This window comes from Merops nubicus, unplaced genomic scaffold, assembly GCF_000691845.1.
Source record: "Merops nubicus isolate BGI_N331 unplaced genomic scaffold, ASM69184v1 scaffold2942, whole genome shotgun sequence".
Taxonomy (NCBI): domain Eukaryota; kingdom Metazoa; phylum Chordata; class Aves; order Coraciiformes; family Meropidae; genus Merops; species Merops nubicus.
Genome location: NW_008592683.1, coordinates 72,446 through 94,861, shown reverse-complemented (window position 1 = coordinate 94,861; position 22,416 = coordinate 72,446). Strand labels below are relative to the sequence as shown.

General features: G+C 41.5%; 1 protein-coding gene across 1 annotated transcript in view; it reads left to right on the top strand.

Moving 5' to 3' along the window:
- ZNF827 (zinc finger protein 827) overlaps positions 1 to 22,416 on the top strand; it is a gene marked incomplete at its 5' end in the record, with an annotated part of 70,147 nt that overhangs the window by 3,310 nt on the left and 44,421 nt on the right. The window contains 2 exons of the mRNA XM_008935213.1: positions 1,898 to 2,070; positions 11,775 to 12,258. Coding sequence (XP_008933461.1) covers positions 1,898 to 2,070; positions 11,775 to 12,258 — 657 coding nt within the window. The remainder of the gene's footprint in view (positions 1 to 1,897; positions 2,071 to 11,774; positions 12,259 to 22,416) is intronic.

Here is a 22,416-nt window from a genome sequence, read left to right as displayed (position 1 = left end):
GAATGCTGGTTTGGTGTAGCCTGTTGCCTGTGATCCTTGTCACTTTGCTCCTGAGGCTGCTTTGGGAAGCAGTGGCTGATTCTCTCCTCACTGGAGTCACTCTGTCCAACTAATTGACACCCTGTGACATAAAATAGACATCAAGAGAAATGAAGGAAAGCTGAAGCCCACAATTTTCTTCCTTATGCTGGTGATGATGTGGTGCAGGAAAGAGCTAACGTGGGTTCAGCTTTGGAGCTCATTGACATAATCCCTGTGTATCATTAATTACCATGAAATCACGTGCTTTCAGTCCAGGTCTGCATCATTTGTAATGTGCTAAATTGCTACTGATCCATCTTGTTTGCAGATTTATTGTTAATTGGGTGGAAAACAGGTAATAGCTTGTTACATACATTTTCTCTGGATTCTTTGTAATGATAACTAGAGGCTAGAGAGGAGATATGACACAAAGAAAAGAAACAATAGGTAAAAATGCTACCAATATTTTTTTTCCCCTGTGGTTTGTCTTTCTCCTGCCTTTTGTGGAGAATTAAACAAAGATATTTAAAAACTGAAATGCAAAAAATTATAGCGTTGGTTTTGGCTTCCTCTTTAGAGGTGCAGAGAGGGGAACAATCTAATGATGTGTCAAGTGTGACAGAATATTCACAGGGAGAATTTCTGCACTTGCAGAAGTGCATGCTTTGACAATGTGTCTTTTTTTTTTTGTGTGCTTACATAATGACTACCTAATCAGTTGAATTACAGGGGTTTTGTTTCCTACCTCATAGCAAGAATTAGAATGTTTTAGAATAATAGCAAGTTTTAGAATGTGACAAATCTTTGTGGAGGTTTTTATCATTCAGTCCCTCATCAGGGGAATTTGATGTTTGCTGTATCCTTATCAGTACGAAATAACTGAAAATGAGGAGATTAAATATTCTGAGGGAAATTCCAAACAGGAGGATGCACGTTGCTGAGCTCTGGATGTTTGAAAATAGTGAGGAAGAAGGCTTCCAATTCCATGCTAATCCTGGGCCTTTCTTTATCATAACCAGAGGAAATCATGGTGAAAGGAGGAATGGATGGTTAGTGGTGTAAAGTCAGCAGCAAGGAATTTCTCTTTCCTTCAGCCTTGTGATGGTTCCACGCTCAGTAGACCAATCATGTTTGCCTGATAAATGCCACCAAATCCTTTCCTTATCTTAGATGAATTGGGCAGTAAAGCAGAGTGCAAACATTTAGGAAAGCAGCAGATTTAAAGCCCTGGCAACTAGAGGAACAGAGGGAAACCCATGACCTGAAGACCCATGATGAAGTTGCAGCAGCATCTCCTTCAGCCATAAATGAGTTCTGAATTCAGGTTCACTTCTGGAGTTAAATACATCTGCTGTGCCCCACCAGGATGCTTTTCACTTCAGTTGTGTATTGTTCTATGCTTTATACCCCCCTCCCCTGGCTGGCTCACCATCAGCTATGGAAATGGATCATTTTTTACCAGTGAAACATATTTTTTATACCCTACCACAACCGGCCTTTGATAGGAAATGAAGCTGCAAAGTGGTGATTATGAGAGACATCCATCTCAGCTCAGTTAAATTAGAAGGAACATTAAGGCCAGGTGAGATGGAGTAGCATCCCCTCCTGATTAGCCAAAGGATGTTTGGAACATTAACCTTTATAAATTATGGTGACCTTTCTTAGAGGGAGAATAACTAGATTAAGGGGAAAAAGGGTTATGCAGAGGTGGGGGGTGGGACTGAAGTTTCTGGTACGTGTTGTTGTTTAACTGATGTGTCTCTTTGCAGATTAAATTCTAGCATTGAAAAATGGTATCTTGAGTTTGTTTACAAGGGGAAAGTACTCCACAAGTGGCTGTAAAGGATCCTCTCTTTTTCTTCCCCCTTCTACTAAGCCTCGGAAGAAGAAGGAGGAAAACCTTTCCAGTGTCCTATCTGTGGTTTGGTTATCAAGAGGAAGAGTTACTGGAAAAGGCACATGGTGATTCACACAGGTTTGAAAAGTCATCAGTGTCCTCTCTGCCCATTTCGCTGTGCACGCAAGGACAATCTCAAATCCCACATGAAGGTAAGGGACGTGTTTGCTGACTCTGCATGCAGTTGCATCACACTCTGTGGCTGTACCAGCTTGGCCAGCACTAGCAGGGAACCTCTCCTGGCTTTCTGGAGTTGAAATTTTTCTTGCTGTAGTTACTTAACTGCAGGCACTTCAGCAGTGAAGCCCCCAAACCAAAATGAGTGACAGGTTATACTGTGATATTGAGGGACGTGGTACTTCAGGACATGGTTTAGTGCCTGTGGTGGTGTTGGGTTGACTTGATGATCTTAGAGGTCTTTCCCAACCTTAATGATTCTATGATTTTGTTCAAGTGTTTCCATTGAGTTTAAAGGGTACTTTTAACTCAGCCTAAATTTCAGGCTCCAGCTGAAGGTGAACTTTTGAAGGAAGCCACATCTAGTGGTCATGTGGTTTAGTGGAGACAATTCCACTGGTCACAAGGGCAGAACTTGGCTGTATTTAAAGTTTTTGCTAGGTCTGAAATCATCCCCCTGAAGTGTGAAGGCTCATCCCTTAATACTCCTCCTGTGAATCAGAGCACTCCTCCCAGGCATCCGTGGTGCATCGTGCCAACCCTCAGGAGATACAAGCAGGTTTGGTGTTTTTTTTGGGACTCTTTTAGGACTTGGTTCTGTGTTGACTGGAGGGCACAGATGGTCATCCAGAGTAGGATATGAGTGGAAAGAATGGGAACACAGCATAATATGAAAGGGGTTTTTTTTTTTGGTTTAGTTGTTGGCAGCCTGCACTGAAGTGTGCATCATCTAAAAGCTTGCTAGTCCCTGGCAAAGACCTGTTGCTGTCCCCTGCTTTATAAAGGACTTCCCTCTTCCTCCCTGCTGAAATTCTTGTTCTTGCTTTGTTTATTTTTTTCCCCTTTTTGAAGTTATTATTTTCAGGCTGAGAGCCTATCCCTTGCTTTTTGGCATGGAGATTTAGGTGGTCCCAGGTAGGATGCTGGAGAAAATCAGATAATTTTTCACTGTCTCTGTATGCTGTTGAATTGAAGACTCTCTGAAGCCTTTGTGCTCTTTTCTGCTCCCCACCTAACATAAACCCCTTCATTAACTGTCCCCATATCATCTTAAAACAGACTCCTTGTACAAACGTGTAACACATAGTGTTAATTATTTGGTAATATACTAATTATTGCCAAGTGATGCTCAGCTAGACATCATTGAGGTCAGGGTCAGGCCCAGAGCTGCTTGGCACAATGTAGATTACAGCCTCTTTTAGCCTTCCTGTGGAGAAATAAGATCTGGAGCCTCCTCAGTCAGTCATGAAGGTCATGATGGACTTGGTAGGTCTTTGCTGGTGAAACCTCTCCCTATTTAAGTTGGAAGCAATTGTCTTACTAAACTAGGTGGCCTATATTTGGCCTTGACACTAGAACATGTTACAGGTAGATGTAAAGAATCACAAGCACAAGAATCTGAAAGACAATGTTTTACCTTCATTTCAGTGGCTTTCATACACTTTTCTCAGCTGAGTGGGCTATTCATAAAAATATTTCCTATCACCTCAAAACTGAAGCAGGTGAATGAGGTAGGGGTGTGTTAGTCAAGTGTCCAACAGTGTCAGACAAAATTTGAATTCCTTTTGGTGAAAGTATACATTAATAACAAGAAAAATAAAAAAAATAGGAGATTTCCCATGATAAAAAAAGTGCTGCTTTTAAATCTGCATGTAAATAAGGATGAGATTGTAATAGCTAACAGGTAGATGAGCTAGCAGTGCTCAAATGGAATGAATACACATCAGGAGAGGTGCAGCACAATGGGGAGCTACTTAGGATGCAGCGTTCTGGCTGTGCCAGTTGGATTTCTTGAGTTCTTTTCCTTGTCCTTGGATCCTCTGGGAGCTACCTGGCCCCTTATCTCACTCCTGGCAGGCAACCCACAAAGGTAGAGCTGTCTCAGCTCTCCATCCCTCTCTCCCTCCCTGTGAGTCAATGTGGCTACAGGTGAAGATGTTTTTCAAAGCCACAAAGGCTACTCAAAATTAGGGTACTAGGCTGGTGTTTGCAATTCATTATAAGCAAATTTTTATTCTAGGACACTATCACAAGCTTGTTTCCTTTATGTGCTTTTCAGTTTTCAGGTTCTATTGGTAAGGATGACAGACAAAACCTGTCGAGGTATTTTGTCCAGCTGCAGTCCCCCAAATCTAATAATGTTGTCTCTATTTCCTCCTAGGCAGCAGAGCCATGAGTTGTTTCTCTTTGCCTTGGGTTGTTGTTGGCCTTTTCCATTGAAACTGCCTATTCAGAGGTTTACTTTCCATGAGTTGTTTGCATGTGTCCATATGGGCCTTCTTTTTTGTCTTTAGATAACAAATAATAACTATATAATATAAATACTGTGCAATATTATGTTAATTACAACACATCAAACTGATTGAGCCAGAATACAACGTCGCCAACGTTTTTGGTGTCTTGTCCCCTGCTAGAGAAAAATCTTACTAAGAGATTTTGGTTGCTTCCAGCCCTGACCCATATCCAGATCTCCATGTGCCACCCACCATGCTGGTGAAGCATTCTTCCAGTGAGGGCACTTTGCCAGGACCAACTCACAACTGGGGGTGAGGAAGTGAAAGGCAAGAAGGGAAGCAGAAGGAAAGTTTCAGGCTCACAGTGAACAAGGGAGGATGAGGAGACTGCATTTTAAGGCACACAGTGTTTTCTGTAATTGTTATATTGCATTAGATTCCACAGTGGTAGGCACCTTAGAAAAATCCTAAAATAGTCACAGGACAGAGTTTTATTAGTTTGTTTTGGAGACAAACTATAGTGCGTGCATAACCACAAGTTTTGGCTCTTATTCCCAGGAACCTTGTGGTAGCTTCTCAGGACTTGATTCTGGTGTCATATCATGGTTTCCAGGGGTGCTGAAAATGGTGCTGAAAACACTGAAAATGAAGGTGGACAAAAGGAATGGAGAACTGAGAGAGGTGTCTTGTCCAGGCAGGCAGCAAGGGTTGTGCTTGTCTCCTTCCTTCTGTTTATCTAAGCATATATTCATTTAGAATATGTGGTTTTTCTTCTTGAGAGAATATCTTGTGTATGTAGTCCTGCAGAAAGCAATGGAAAGGTGTGGTGGAATTCAGCAAGATGTCTCCAGGCTTTTCTGGCTCTCCTGGTAGGGAAGCAGGGATTAAATTTACCTCAGAGCAATACCACAAGGAGTGGTCGGGCTTGGGCCAGTTGGTGTCTTTGGATCATGCACTTCCCTTCCTCTGCAATTGGTGGAGGGATAGGCTGTGAGATCATACAGAAATGTTCCAAGAAAGCAACAGGATATTAGCCTGAGCACTTGGAAGGGGGAGTGAGGAAGAGGAGCATATGGCCAAAAATAATATCTCTAAATGTTCCTTGTGCTGCTCTGTAGATGTCAGGCAGAAATGGGTGAGCCAGCTCTTCTAGCAGTGGGGAAGAAGGTTGGCATTGTGAAGGTCTGCTGAAGCGTGGTGGTGTGACAGAAAATGAGGCAAGGAAAGATAAAAGCTTCACCAAAAAGTTTGAGGCCATGGCAGGCAGGTGATTTGAGGCTTGACCACAGGATCTTCCTGCTGCTTTTGCTTCTGAAGAGGGACCATCGAGTGAGATCTCAGGGTGACGTTCCTGTGCAATAGGTTATAACCAACCCCCTGATTAGGGAGAGGCTACTAATTAACTGATGGTGGGAATCAGGCCCTGAAAATGCAGCCAGGTGCTCAGTACCCCTTAGTGACTGGCTCTTCCCTCTTGCTTCCTCAGCTAGGGTTGGGCAGCTGAAGAAGGATTCCTAATCCATGTTGGTGAAATACAGGACAGGTTATTTTAAAGTGGCTTCACTATATTGTGAGAAAGAAGTTGACTGTGTTTTATGGGAGGGTTTTTGGTTTAGTTTGGTTTAAGCTAACTTTTTTTTTTTCCCAACCCCTTTGCTTTCAAGAAAAACATGGAAATAGTTTAAAAAAAAAAAGTATAGAAATATTATATATGTCCTGAGGGGGAGGACCATGTAAAACTAGTACCATAGGGCTAAACTTTTGAAAGTACAGTATTTTAAAAATGAGAGAACTTGTCAGGAAAGAGCATTAAATGAAAAGCAGAGGGCACGTAGCACATGCCAAGCAGACATCTCTCAAGTGTACTCAAGTGCAGTTGCAGAAGAAGGTGTTTTACTAAAAGATATTTAAAATAAAAACAAAAAAAAATCCCCTCTCCAAACCTCAAAACAAACAAAAAACCCAAAAGGAAAAAACCAGTAGGTAGGCAGGGATGGCCACATGGCCAAGTTGTAATGATGGTTGGTTGTTGTAGTTGCTTAAACAGTTGCCCCTCATGGAAATATTAATCCACTTGAAAGTTTGTGAGAAAAGTAAAACTTAGAGTAGGCAAAGAAATAAAAGTGGTAATTAGGTCATAGGAAATAAGTAAAGAGTGAGTAGCCAAAAGCAGAGATAGCAGTGAATGGATTCAGCACCTTGACCCCCTTATGTTCAGATTTTGTTTGTGGATGAAAATTCACAGAGAAAAAAAATTTCCTCTTATTCTGTTTACAAAATAATAACCAAGAAAGCCTATTAAACCCCACAAAGAGAGGTGAATGCCAGTTCTTCCCTTCCTGTGCCTCATAACCAGAAGGAGCAGTCAGTGTGAAGTGTTACTGCAACTTTAAGGGAGGGGAAAAGGAAAGATTTCTCTCACCAGTGCTACAGAACTGCAGGACATGCCTGTGTCACTGTTTCCCTCACCCCTGCTTGTCCCCCACTGTACCCTGTTAGGTGGGATGCTGTGTATTTGTAACTGGTAAGTCCACATGGGCCAGTGTGTACTTCCCATTGACTTAAACTGGCTGGTAAAACAGCAGGGATGTTTCTTTGAAGTATGAAAAGATGATTTAAGAAGCTGGTTATGATACCAGAAGTGTTAGTATGTCAACAAAAAAAAAAGTAAGAGAAAAAATACAGTGATATGAATGAGGTGATAAGATATTGTCATGGTTTGGGGTCAGGGCTGCCCCCAGACCTGTGACAGATGCTCTCTCTTAACCCCTCTGCCCTCCAAAGGGGAAGACAAAGGGAGAGAGACTTGGGGATTGGAAAAGTAAAACAGCTTTAATGAAAATACTACTACCAGTAAAATGGAATATATACAAATATTTACAAAACCAGTACTGAACTCAACTCCCCCCCAGTGGCAATAGGTCCCCATCACCCCTGATCCTGGGGAGCAGCCCCTGGGGAACAGTCCCAGGCTGGACTCAGCCACAGACAGCAACAGGAGCTGGATTCTGGAATTTGATTCATGAACTTGGGATTCAGACAGTGCAGTCAGTTAGAAGAGCTTCAGCTGAAAAGTAAAACCACTGAGCAGAGTTAGTTCTGTCCTACCCCAAACCAGGACAGATAGATAGATAGATAGATAGATAGATAGATAGATAGGGACATGGGGGTTCTGTGAAAGAAAATCATGTTCTTTCACTGAGATGTTTCAAGCATCTCAGGAAATCATGGACTTAAGAACCGGCTGAAATATATTTGGTCTTTAAAAAAGCCTTTGGCAAAGCTTCTCACTGAGAAGCTGCCAAAGAAATTAAGTGATGTGATGTACCATGGCAAATTAAGAAATTCACCAAGAGACAGTAAAACAAAGGGTAGGAAGGAGTTAGCAACTTTAAGCATGACAAAAGGCTAACAGGGGGATGTTCTGTTACTAAGAGTGGAATTGTGCCTCTTTTAGCAAGTGTGATCTGCACAAAATGATGACTGTGGGCAGGAGAATTGCAGATGTTACAATCTTATGTGCATGAATCAAGATTACAAAAGGCACAGCTTGAAAGGGAGTAAAAAGAGGCTGGCTGACAGATAAACAAAAGGGGGTAAATGAATTTATTGTTGGGAAATTGAAGGTACTGCACCTTGGAAACAAGAGGAATCGTGGCTGGCTGATATCATGAACTGTAACTACTCATGGAAAAGATCTGGGTATCATTATAGACAGTTCAATGAAAACCTTTTCTTGGCCTCTGCAGCAGTGGGTAAGAAGTACATTCAATGTTTGAGTGTCTGGAGAATAAACCAGAAGTAACACCAGAAATACTACAATGCTATTATTAACATATGGTGTGCTGCCAGTTATGGCATTCACTTATGGTCACTGCATCAAAAAGATGTGGCAGAAATAGAAGGGGTTTTAAAGGCTGGCAATGAAGATGATTAGTGGGATGCCAAGAAGTGCCTTTGAAGAAAAAAAAGCTGAAAAAATGGGATTTCCTATTATAGAAAAGAGGTGTGATCAAAATAATGTATGTGATAAATTGAGCAGCCTCTTTTTTTCTTTCTGGTGATGTGAGGATGAAGAGGCAGGAAAAGAAACTGCAAGAAACAAATTTAAAACAAACAAACAAAGACATTTGACCAAGAGATAATTTGTACCAGACTCCTCAAGCCAGGCCTAAAGTTTGCAAGGAGCTTATAATTGAAAATTATTGTGTAAGTCTCATCAATCACACACTGAAAAAACTGTGAAACCATGAAATGCTGAGAGTGGGAAGACTGCAGGTTTGAAACAAAGATGATACAAGTACTTTACACTGTCAAGGAGAATAGCCACAGTTAAATGACATAAATTCAGGAGTCCTTAAATGTTTCTGACAAAAGCCAAGCAGTAGTTTTATGGAGTTTTGGAAGAACTGTTCTCTAGGAGCAGGTTGTGCACCGTGCTCTCCTCCTGCCACTGGTCCTTGCAGGAACAGCCTGGTTGAGTCTAAAGAGGACATCTGATGGCTTGGGCAACGTTAGCACAGGGTAAGAGCCATCCTCTGTCTCATGGAGGGAGCAGGCAGCTTTTTGGACTGTAACATTGCATGCCCTGGGTCTCCCCTGTGGCTTTCTGTGTAGCTCAACAGGGTTTCTTGTTTCTCATTATGCAGCAAGTAGTTGCTGCCTGGACTTTTCCCTCTGAACAGCATAGAATGGCAATTCTTGGCTCTTCTCACTGCTGTCAAATGAGAAAATGAGGGGTAGTTTTTGTTTTGAAGGGACTTGCTTAAATTCTGATAGTGTTCAGATTTTTAAATAAATGCTACTATTTATTTTTGAGAATTAAAAAGGAAGATCTTATGTCAGGACTGGACCCAGGAGAGAGGGGGGCTAAATATTTGGCTTGCTGTTGTTTCATATGGCTTTTCATAGATCTAGAATTCTTCCTTTCAAAACTCAAAATATTTGAGTTTGAATTCTACCTTTCCTTGGCTGCAAGTTATAAACCTCCTTTATTTCATGAGAAATCCACTGGCGATGCTGCTGTTGTCTTTGGGCAGGAGAAGAATCCCAAATCAGATGAATCAATCCCCCCTGCTCTCATCCACTCTCAAAAGAGATTGCAGGGGTGGCAAGCCATACTCCAAGCAGAGAAGATGGGCTCCCACACAGACTGTGCCACCTGAGTGCAGCAGTGCCAACCTTCAGAAGGCATCCTGTCAAGAATTATGTGATGATTGTGATAAGGGGACTCTAGAAGGAGTGGTTAAACACTTAGGCAGGAAAATGTTGATTGCAGGGGATCCTGGAGAGAAACCCTGGCATGAAAAAATCCCTGTGGGTGGAAGAGATAAAGTTGCCATGGTGAAAGTACTTGCTACCATTGGAACCTCCCCATGCTCTCCATGAAGAAGAGTGCTCCCATGCTGCTGTGCTCACACCCCATCCTGTTTCCAGCAGTGCAGGCAGACAAATTGGTTGGCTTTTCCATTGTAACCTGTTAATATTTAGTATTTCATGTGCTGCTCTTCTTTGTTGCTTTAAAAGTGTCATAGGTTAGCACTAGCTTCTAATTCTTGTTGTTGTTGTTAGGTGCAATTATAATATTCCAGAATTACTTTGTCTGTAAATGTCAGGTTTATATGATACTGAGAAGGTCATTCTGTAAAGCTGCTGGATGAGAGAAATTCTCTCTTGCTATCTGTTTGTTTAGTACCTAATCTCTGGTGCCCCTGCAGAACTACTGAATGAAAAGTTACACAGCACTAATGAAATGTGTCTTCACCAAATGCAAAGGGTCTGTCAGCTTCACATTTTAGCAGACCTGAATTCAGGTCCTGTGTGTGTAGAGCTGGGAATTGCTGGATATGAGCTTGTGACTCAATTCCTTTTACTCTATAGAAAATTAATCAGGCCCAGTCTACAACCATGGGAAACTTCAACCTGAATTTGGATAGAGCTGTGTTTGGGAAATGCTGCTGTTATCCCAGAGCTCTGCAGGACTCACCAGGACTCTTGGGATCTAGATCTCAGCTCTGTAGGGGATGCTGAGAGCTTAGCTAAAGGTAGTTTTTCTAGAGCTGAGTTTTGATTAGAGCTGGAGTTTTCAGGGCTTTTGGACTCCAGGGCTATAGCAGCAAGCCTTGGATCCTTGGCACATCTGCCTGCTTCTGAGCCAAGCCCAGGGAGCCATGGGTAGAGTGCCACCCAGTAGGGTGGAGGAATCATGCCTTGTTTGCCAAGAGTTCCCCAAACCTTTCCATATTTTAGGTGAAATATTTTGCAGTCAACAAATTGCCGTTTTCCAACAAAAAATCTGTCTCACTGAGATGTTTCCAACCAACCCAAGTCATAAGTGAAAACAAACGTGTGGAGCTCAGTGCCAGCTTGTCCTGATCACACATTCATCAATTAGTGAGGAGGAAATGTATGTATTTGCCAATCTTTCTGCAGCAAGTAGCCTGGAGTGCCACTGTCAGAATTTATAATCCATTGGTGAAGCTTCAGGGGAAAAACTTTTCAATATACTTGTCACTGTGGTGCTGGGCTCAATTCTTCCTTCCCTTTCCTAAGTCCTGTGTTAAACAAGAAATTGTATAATTATACATCTATAGTTTATATTAATGAGTGTGTCTGTTCAACTAACATGTGAACCAAAATGTCAACATACAGATGGATGGAGAGAGTTCTTTTTAAAAGGTAATCAAGATCAGGCCTGAGGACATTAGATGTTCCAGTCCTCCTGGAGCATGTAGTCTCTATGAGAAAGAGCCTGCAGTAAAAATATGAGGCCAGGAAGATTAACTGTGATCTTTAGTCAACTGATGAAATAGAACAAATGGCAAACACCATCTCTCATGTTTGTATTTTAGCATAACAGGGCTGTTTATTCCCTGGTAGAATGAATTTGCCACCAACTCTTTCAAGAGTGCCTTTGTATTGGCAGGTGCTGTGGGTTGATGACGTGTCAATCGATGGTGGACACTGATATGCAGGTTATTGTTTTGCTGGGTTCCTCTGAAAAACTTATTTATGAGGTTGAACAGGCTGATCATGCTTAGCAGGTCATGTAATAGGTATGGGTTGGTTGGGTTGATTGTTTTTTAATCAAGAAAATGTAACTAGTTAAGCTTGGAAGTCTTTTTTCTGCACTGACAGTTCATCAGGATCTAGTTGTGAGGACTGTTTGATCCAAAGCAGACTTCATCATTTACATGCTGCAGAAACAGATGTTCCTGATACTTTTTTTTCAGCCCAGTCTGATGTTTATGTTCTTTGCCTTATGTGTGAAAGAATCCTACTGTTCTGGGTGCCTGACCTCTCTCCAAGTGCTCAGAAGGCAGAGCTCACTCATTAGTCCACTTATTTGTTTTCAAATGGTGTGAGAAGTGCAGAGTTAAGCTTTCTGTAATGCTAGCCAAGCGTTTTGCTTAATACCTGCTTTTATCTTTCACCTCTTGAACCAGGTTCATCAGCACCAAGACAGGGGTGAGACCTTCCAATGCCAGCTATGCCCTTTTACCTCCTCCCGCCACTTCAGCCTGAAACTCCATATGCGTTGCCATCAACATTTCCTCAGGACAGAGTCCAAAGTGAAGGAGGAAATACCAGAATCTGAGGTGAAGGGGTCACCACAGCTAAATAGTGACTCCTGCCTGGGACCACAGAGGGAAGGAGGTGGACCTGACCTTGCGGGATCAGCATCTGTGTCTAAAACCCCCGACGTGGCTGGGCAGCCTGGTGGAGGTATTCCACCTTTACTAGTGAAAGAAGAGCCCAAAGATGACAATAGCATCTCAGCTGCACCTTTTGCTCTTAGCACTGTTGACAGAGCCCCCAACAACACAAAGCTGAAAGACTCCTCTGACTTTGTGGCCACCACGGCGTCGGCGCTGTTCAGCCAAGACATCTCTGTCAAGATGGCCTCAGATTTTCTGATGAAGCTGTCAGGTAATTGAGCAGCAAGTGGCAGCTCCTTGGTGGGCTGAGAAACACTTGGCCTTGGGTTGGTTGAGTCATGGAATTGCAGGGAGGAAAGTGTGGCAACTCAACTTGTAATTTCTTGTTTCTTTTGATAAGGAAAGGTGCCTAACGGAGGGAAGAGAGGGAGTGGTGAGGGAAGAGGGGGATTTTGCTGTTTGGGGTTGGAAGTGAGGACTTTTTATCCAGCTTCTCATGTTCCTTGACAGTTACCTTGGCAAATCTCATCTGGTGTTGTTTTTCAAGCGTGCTGAGTATCTGTAGCTCTGGTTTGAAATTGGTGAGGGTCACAAGTGCCCAGCCCATGAGAAAATTGAGCTCTGAAGTTTTCTAAGTAGGACCCATAGAGTATTGGTCACCTCCTTTTCAGGGCAGCATTTGGAGCCTGACTTGTACATAGGTGTGAAGTAGCAATGTTACTGCATTTCTTGATGATTAACACTTTGAAAAGGGTAGCCCTAGAGGTTCATTAACAGCTTTTAATTTTCTTTACTATTATAATTGAAATCCCTACCTAATGCAAAGCATGTGTTTACTGTGTTTTCCTTCACTGACAGATTATTGCTGTAAGAATGATATTCACATGTGAGACTGAAGTGGAAGAGATGTTTAGGGTGAATCTGTTCTATTTTATGTACTCTTATTGATTGGACTGACCAGTTTCAGAATTGTGGTCATGCTGGGTGGATGTGCTAAATGTTTTCCAAAATAGCCTTTAATTTTGAAAGAGAAAGAAGTCAGGAAAGATGTCACTGAAGAAATTTCTGTTTTACGAGGACACCACAGTCCCTGTGGCAAGATTTAGACTTTTGAGCTAGAAGATACCCTTTTCAATAGAGAATTATTGGTCCCTTTTTTCCTTTTAAATGGAATGTAAATTGCCTTTTAGCAGGTTTTATTGTCAGGTAAACTAAGGAGTTAGCTCTGTCCTAATGCCATTGCTTTGGTGAAACCACAGCAGGAGGTGAAATGGGCTGACACAAAGGGTTTGTTGTGTGGGTTGGAAGAAGCCACAGAAACATCCTCTTTAAAACAAGAAGTAATCCATTGATATAATTATTATGATCAGCAAAAAAATGAGTGAGAATGAGTCTGGTTTGATTTGCTCGTGCATTTTATTACTCATATATTGAGTTTCAAATTTGGACTCTCTATGAAATCCATTTTTTATGTTGTCTGAAAGCTGTCCCATGTAGGTTGTCATTCTGATGTCTACCTTAAATTTGGGTTGCTGTGCACCTAGTGGCTCAACACAGCAGTGGTGCTGACCTGTGGATGGTAGTGCTCTGGAATGAGGCTGCTCTCAAGAATGAGGGCAGAAAGCAGGAGGGGAGGGGAAGCCTGGAAGCTGAGAAAACATACAACATTTTCATCTGTTGGTTTTCATGTAGAAGTTAATGGGGAGCTGTTTATGGTTTCTCAGATGGTTATATTTTCAATATCTGATCTATTGACATCAGGAGGAGGACATAAATGTACATTTTTCATGCAAAAGGCCCAAGCAGTTATTTTATGGTGACTTACTAAAGGTCTTGAAGCCTGACTTGTATGTACTGTTACCTAGCAACATGTTATAAAGTCACTGGGGGAGTGAGATGTATCTGTAATTTTGTATGTGTGCATATTTGGATGAGAACCTACTGCCAGTCACCAAGTTTACTAAACAAGAAGAGCAATGTTAAAAGGAAAGGAGTTTTTCCTGAGATTTGTATTGTTATATACATTTAGCTCAGGCTTTCCTCCATAGAGTATGCATAAATTTAGAGTAGAAGTAATTTTCTTTCAGCAAGTTAAGTCTTAGCTGTATTTTTTTTGACTGCTTGCATTGCTGAACCAAGTTCCTTTGAGTAATTTCTTCATTATGACACTCTCTTGTTAGGCCCATCAGAGCTTCAATTATTTGCCCTCCCTTTGCAATGACACAAATCTTTTGACATCTCAAATTGTACATGCCAATTGTAACAGCCAACATAGATTTATCAAGACCAGATTATGTCAAAACAATCTAATTTTCTTCTCTGACAGGCCTTGTGGCTAAGAGAGAAGCAGTAGATTGATATATAGACTTGTAGAAATTGGCATTTATTCTTATTGAATATTGATGGTTTAAATGAGCATTTATTTTTGCTTGCCAATGTTTATTGCTCCTCTTCTTCTTAGCTGGTGTCAGTTTGTGTTCCTCCAGTTTCATGGGAGACCATGAGGCCTCTTGGTTTTCATTTCTGTGCAGTTCCAGCCTCTTATTTTTCCAAGTGTGTGATTCAGAGGAGTTCTTGTCTCCCTCCAGACCTAGGAGTTGCAGTTTCCAGCCGTTTAACTGGTGCACCTAGGGTGAAAAACAGTATAAAATTGGTGTTTATTAACTCTTAGGAATTTTAATTTGGAATCTTAATAAGAACCTGTATAGTCTTGACTCTTGGTATTATTGCTGATTGTGTGATGCAGTAACTTTCTAATCTAGATGAAGTGGATATCAGATGGTTGGGAAACAGGACATTGAAAGTAGTTCACAACCAAAAGAGAAGGTCCACAGTCTAAAGAGATCAGTAAAAAACATGAACAGTTGTGCAAATTCAAGACCAGAAAGGACTAGCTGGGTGCCAGTTCCATGGGAAAGGACCAGGGGTTAACAATGTCATATTGGGTGAAAGATGCAGGCGTTGTACTGGGATGGGTACAGACAGAAACAGCCTCAAAGAAGAGATGAGAAAGAAAAACAAAGAGAAAACCACTCCTGCTCTTCTCAGCCTTGCTGAAGTCCAAGGTTTTGGCTCTAGAGTTTACGAAGACTGTGAACAGTTGGAAAGACTTCAAAGGAGGGCAGCAGAAATGACTGGAGGTTTAGAAAACATGTCTAGTGAGGATGTATGAAAGGGAGTGAGGTTGTGAAGCCTATAGAAGAGACTAAGGAGAGTCATTAATGAGCCTTTAATGCATTAAAAAGTTTGTCGCAGGGAGAAGGGAATGATGTTTTGGTGATTTAATTAGGACAAAAAATAGCAGGTTTATATTGCTGTAGGGTTTAAGCTGGCTTTAGGAACACTTTTTCCAAAATTGGAGGTAGTTAAAGCTCTATGATAGTCTGGCTGGAGAGACTGTGGCATCTCAGTCAGTGAACTACAGGACATCAGAAGCAGTTGCAAGAAATATCAGCTGAACAAAAAGCAGCAGCGAGAAGGAAAGTGAGGGGGGAAGAATTGCAGACCTGATTTTGGGTGGGCCAGAAATGGATTGTGATGACACAGCTCAAAACAGCTTCTGATATTTTTTTTCAGAAAGGCTTAGGGCAGCTTAAGGTTTAAAAATGTTGAGGAAAATTGTTGCAGGTGACATTTTGAGATCCCTTCAGCCCTAGTTCTGTGCCGTTGCCAGAAAGATTTTTAGCTCTGTGTTTTATGACATAAAGCATAATACAAGTGACCAAATGTAAATCTAAAAATGAGAATACCTTCAAAATCCTTTCCAGATTCCATTTTCTAGGTCCTCGTTTAAAGTAGGAAATGCTTTTAAATTCACAAGAAATGCAAAATGGTTCTCTGAAAGTTTATTTAAATTTGGAAAGGGTTATAGTTTGTAAAGACAATTAGCAGATGACTCTTAAAAGTGAAAATAGAAGAATATTTAAGCATGGGCATGTGTTTATCTTCAAACCTTCCCCTTTCCTTCAGTAGAACTCCTTGTATGCTTTAAGTTGCCCAAATACTTTGTGGGAAACTTTATTTTGGAAAATAATGCCACCATGGGATTTTGGTGACTCTCCAAAGCACTTGGACTTTGCATTCACGTTTTATTAGCTGATTCCATTAATGGAATAATGAAATAGTAAATCATTGGACAGCTATACACAAAATATTAGTATTTAAGCTGAGTAATCACTTAGGTTATTTCTTCTGGCTGGGTCTTGAAAATTATTGCAGTCCTTAAAGGTAACAAAAGTAAGTTGAAATGTTTGAGCGTTTGCCATTGACAGCACTGAACTGGCTGGCTTGAACTCTTCAAACAGCTATTTTTTAATAAAATAAAAGCACATCCAATTAAATTGTCATAATTGATGTATTTGTGTAGCAAGTTTCAAAGAAAAGATCATGCTGTCTATATTTAGGATTCCTAGTTTATGCCAGAATGTAAAATCTCAATTAGAATATGTAAGCGCACAGGGCTGGCAATTATTGAGCCATATCCTTAATTTAAAAATCCTGTGAGTTCCATAATGCTGCCGTCAGTGTGAGGACCCCTGATGTCATCAAGATCTCTCTTTGAAGTGTCTCTCCAGATTCACATTATCATAATTTCCATACAGACCTTTAATTTAAAATAAAACTAAAAAAAAGGCCAAGAGCACAACTAATTACAACTGGGGCAAATAAAAGCTTGCAGTAATCTTTGCCACTGCTCTATCACCACCCTTATATTTTAAATCTTTCAGCAATTGCTAGTCTTACATCCACAATTTCCTGACACCCTTTAAAATGATATCCATTGTGTTTTACACCTTAAGGAATATGTAGAATTTAGCAAGATAAGCAGTGTTCTGATTCTCTTCTAATCGACTGTTCTAATTCAGTCATTTAAAATGCAGGATAACAAACTGCTTTTTTCTTTCCTCAGCCCAATACAACTGAGAAGAAAACATGAATATGATTCTGGACCAGCTCTGTGCTTACAATTTAGAATTTTACCTATTCTGCTGTTACTTTGGTTTTTACCTGGAAGGGAGGAGGTGATCTGGAGAGATATTACAACCTGGTTTAGCAGCTGGGACTTTGGCTGTATCATAGACATCTTGGGGCTTGGGGGGATGTGCCTCAGCAATTTGCCTCATTCCTCCATTCCACTTGGTCTAGGACACTGTGAAACTTCGAGGGGGCAGCAGCAGGACTGGTCATTCTCCAGTGTGATGTCTCCCTTTGCCTGATTGCAGCTCCTTAAATGCAAAGCAGCTTTAGAGAAGATAAGGGTAGTTAGCTGGCCTTTCCTGAACCTCTCTTTACACATTGTTGACATACTTAAGCAAGATGGTTTGAAAGAGTTATTTTAAGTGGTCTCTGAAAGCCCAGCGGTGGAAAGTCTTGGCATCCTCACACTTCTCATGATTGTCCTTTTTTGTCCTTCCACTTTTTTGATAAAAAGAAATGTTTTAATGCTGAGCACCCTTGAATCATAAGTAGCTTTTCCATTGATGGCTCTCATCCTCTTCTTTGGAGCCCTGAGGGTTAGTTTGTTTTGCTAAGGGTGGAGTAGAGGGCTTTGTAAATGAGATGTAGTTGAATTAGCACTCCCAGGAGGGTTGGGTAACAGGAGGTGCTGTGGGACAGATGAACACTCCAGGGCAGGAGGCACTGAGAAGGAAGGAGAGACCAGCTAGGCTGTCCTGCCAGAAGAACAGTATTTCTCCTTCTGGGCCACTTACAGTGTGGACAGCCTCTATGTTTAGTAAATCGACCATAATTTATCTGCCCAATTAGATTTTCATCTGGAGATTCTCCAAGGGGTTCAAATGGGATAGATTTTTCTTGTGAAGCTGGTAGCTCAACAGTGGCTTCTTCTGCAGTGTTTGTCCCCCTTACTCACTTCTGGAGTGTCATCAAATCTAAGCCATAATCTCCCTGCAGAATGCCAACACCTACCTGCACATTTCAGTTGCTAGAGGAAAAGCACTAGAAGACTCAAGTCATGCCCTTTATTGACCATGGCTGCCATCAGGATGAGGATGCTCAGTGTCTTCCAAATACTGCAGAACTGATCTGTCAAAGGTCCTTGGTTTCTTTTATCCACCACAGCTCACAACTTACAGCCAGGAGTGGATGGGTCCTGTGGCATTCAGATGCTCCAGCTCCTGCAGGACTTGGATCTTCCTTCTAGGGTAGTCCTTCCTATGCTCAGTGTCTTCCAAATACTGCAGAACTGATCTGTCAAAGGTCCTTGGTTTCTTTTATCCACCACAGCTCACAACTTACAGCCAGGAGTGGATGGGTCCTGTGGCATTCAGATGCTCTAGCTCCTGCAGGACTTGGATAAAACACTGTCCTTCCTTTCTAGGGTAGAAAGGTGGCTCTGAGGAGAATCACAAAGGGAGGTTTTCCTGCAAGATCTCAAGAAGATCAGTGCCTTTTGGAACACGTCTTCACTTTCCTCTTTTCCCTCTGCTATGACTGCCCTGCTCTCTCTCCTCTTTGTAGCTGCAGTCAGACATCACTTGTACAATGACAGGATGGTGCAGTGGCTTACTGTGGCATTACCATCACAGTTCCTTTTGGCCCAGACTCAGTAGATGCTTTTTCTTGTGGCTTCTTTTGCAGTAGCATTTTTGTGGTGGCATGTATGCACCAAAAATGCAGTAGCATCTTTCTTCCTTTCTCTTGTTCTTTCCTCAGACAGATGGAATGATGACCAACTCCCTGCTGACTATGACTTGTAACATTGAGCTGGGCTTGAAGTAATTGGCCCATTTTTACCATGATTTACCAAGGGGAAATCATGCTTGACTAATGTGATAGCATTCTAAGATGTGGTGACTGAATGGGTGGATGCAGGGAGACCAGTTGATGGAGTCTACCTTGACCTTAGCAAGGTGTTTGACACCGTCCCCCATAACATCCTCCTGAGCAAGCTCAGGAAATAGGAGCTAGAGGAACAGGGAGTGAGATGGGTTGAGAATTGGCTACACAACAGACACCAAAGAGTGGTGATCAGTGGTGCCAAGTCCAGCTGGAGACCTGGAACTAGTGGAGTCCCCCAGGGATCAGTGCTGGGTCCAGTCCTGTTCAACATCTTCATGAACAACCTCTGCAATAGGACAAGGGGATGGGTTCAAGTTGGAGCACAGGAATTTCCACCTCAACACAAGGAAGAACTTTACTGTCAGGGTTCCAGAGCACTGAACAGGCTCCGCAGGGAGGTTGTGGAGTCTCCTTCCTTGGAGACTTTTAAGACCCATCTGGATTCATTCCTATGTGACCTGCCCTAGACTGGATGGTCCTGCTCTGGCAGGGGGGTTGGGCTCAATGATCTCTCGAGGTCCCTTCCAACCTCTAACATTCTGTGATTCTCTGTTATTCTATGGCTATTGAAATGTTCTGGGCTTTGCTTCAGCATCAGTTTTCACCAACATCCCTAGACTGGATGGTCCTGCTCTGGCAGGGGGATTGGACTCAATGATCTCTAGAGGTCCCTTCCAACCCCCAACATTCTGTGATTCTGTGATTTTTCCTCCTACAGTTGTAAACATTTTGAGTGTTTAGGAATCCTTGCAAGGGGACTGATGCAGTGAGAGTGTTTTAGATTAGTGGCAGATGCCCAAAGCTTTTCTTGTGGCATTTGGCAGTTTGAGGAAAGTGTTACAACTTTCATCACTTTTGCCAAATGGATCAAATTATTCTAGTTGCCAGGAAGATAAAAATCAGCAGTCTGGAATATTCTTTGATCTTTGGGGGGAAAAAAAAATCTCTTTGTTTTTTTTAATGCATATGGAATGGAACAAATGGAGAATTATCAGCTCTGCTTGGTTGCATTTGCTGGGTGGTGTGGTGGTGGTTTGGTTTTGATAGGTCGTGGGTTTTTTTTTTTGATCATCCATCTTTCCCCTTCCCCTGATATTTCAAAATTAAATTGCTGGGTTTTTTTTTCCATTCAATCTTCAGGCAACATACCCTTCAGTTTGTTCTCATTGCAGTTCAGCATGAATGTAAATTCATACAAATTGAGTATATGTGTCTGGTTTTGTGTGTAGAGAGAAGATGTTGCTCCTTCTGGGAAGTAACAATTTTGTACTTCAAATATACTTTAATAGACTTTAACATCATCTTCTTAATCCTTGTCTAGTTCTAATTTTTAGAAGATTCCTCAGAGTTCAGAACTGGTCTCAACCAACTTTTAGTTCCCCTTCTTTGCAGTGTTTTTTCTTCCATCTGTTTATTTTTCTCCCTAATATGACTAGTGGATGCATCATAGTTGCTGTTTCCCATGTGTTAGCAATTTTGCCCATAATTTTGGATCCAAGATGGGACACAGGCTGGAGTGGTGAGATTTTTGTTGGTTTTGGGATCAGGGTTTTTTTTTTGGCTTTGGGTGAGGTCTGTCTAGTTTTAATGTATGGATCTGATAGACTGGACAACCTCCCTCTTTGTAAAAAAAAGGAGATTGTCTTTCTAGTTGGGCTTCATTTCATTGGAATGTGGTTTAATATATCTCAAGAAAGAGTAAAAGCCCCATTAATTGGAGCAAAAGCCCCATTATTTGAAGCCAAAGCCCCATTAATTGAAGCAGTTGGGTTGAAACCAACCCAATAGTTGTCTGATTTATTTTTCTTTTCCAGGAGAAGAAAAATGAGGTAAATAACTCTAATATTTTTGTGGTTTGCCTACAGTTAAAATGTTTGATTTCTGGAAAGTGCAGCCAGTTTGAGGAATGTGCTGTCAGTTAATTAAAGGTATGAGATCTTGGCTTCATCTCAGCAGAGTTTGAGAATACCCTGGGATGAAGAGCATGGAGGTGCCACTCAACACCTGCCCTTGGTTGGGTCAAATTGGCTGCTGCATTTTGGCTAGGTGAAAAGAGGGTTTAATTAAGGCTCATTTCTTCCACAAGTGCCCTTTTTGGTCCTCTTTCTTGTGGTGGGAATCCATAAAGCATCTGCCACTGCAATACTGCAGCACCTAACTGAAAAAAAGCTCCTAGTTTAAGGCTGTGATCTTATATTCTGTTGCAGTGATTCTATTTGCCTTTGGATGTTTTTAGGTTGTTCTTAACCTGGCTTATAATGGACCATGTGGCTGCAAACTGCTCTGTGTGTGTGAGTTTCATATCACCTCTCTAATGGGAACAGTGGATGCTGACCTGGGCTATGCTGCCTCCTCTACCTGTGTCATTTGCTGCCCTGGTTCATGGGAAAAAACATGGAAGTTTCACAGGTTAATGATTGTTCTCAGTGGGTTGTCTTTACTTCTTCCCTCAGACTCCTGTTTCCTTTCTTTTCTGGGGCAGTTGGAATGAATACCTTCTTGAAATGCATAAATTCAAAGGATTTTTTTTCCCCCTAGGTTCCCTGAGAGTTCAGGCAGAATGTTCTCTATCAGTTGCACTCAGCTCCTTGCTTCCTTCTGGAGGTATTTTTCATATCAGTAGCAGCTAGAGTGGCATGGTTTAAAAGAAGATAGATATTTGTTGCTTCTTTTTTTTTTTTTTGTTAAATATATTGGTAAAGTTAAGATGGGTTTGAGAGCCTTAAACTGTATTTTGATTAATGAAGGCGTTCTTTCATGTTTCATATTTATGCTTTTGCTCTACTTTAAAAAAAGGAAAAAGCAAATTCTAATGCTGGTAAAAGTGCTTAGAGGTCCTATTAAAAAGTCCATGTATAAGGTAATTTAATTTCTGAAGGAGTGAATAGCACCCATGTTTATGGACACGCTGCTGATGTGCACGCTGTTTAGACCACTTGCTTTAATCTTGTTCTTTGGTAATGGTTTGCCAAGCAATAACAAAGGATAAAAATCAAACAACCCTGAAATAGAAACTGTAAAGGTGTCAGTGTTGTGTTACACGGTGATGTAGTAGCTTTAAAATAAATAAATAAGTTAAAAAAATCCCTCTAAATGTAGAGAGAGTCACAAAACAATGGACCAACCAACCCAAGGGTCTATTTGCACAAAGGTGGCAGGGATCTTTGGGGATCAGATCTCATCTGTGGGAGATGGTGAGCAGTTCCCAGTGAGATGCAGGAGTTCAGGTTTTGGGGGAAGTGCTGAGAAGGAGAATAGCTCAGGAAACAAGCCAGGGAAGTGAGGAGATGCAGCATGGAAGCTCCCAGGATGTAAAGTCTGAGGCACTGCCCAAGTCATCTACTGTGTGTTAGTGGGGATTAAAAGTGAAATTTTGGACAAGAAAAAGCCACTAAGACACACAGGGAAGGAAGTACCTCTTCAGGTAAAGAATTATAAGAAATGCTGCTGAAAAAATGGTGCAGTTTCTTTCCCCTGCTGTTTGTCATGCAGCCCATCTGTGAATTTATATTGCTTGGGTTTGGGTGTATTGTTTAAGAGGTGTTCTTGGTTTTATCCCTTCAACCAAACAAGGATCTACTGCTGTCAAGGGGTGCTCAAAAGACTGTACAAGAACAATGTTGTTCAG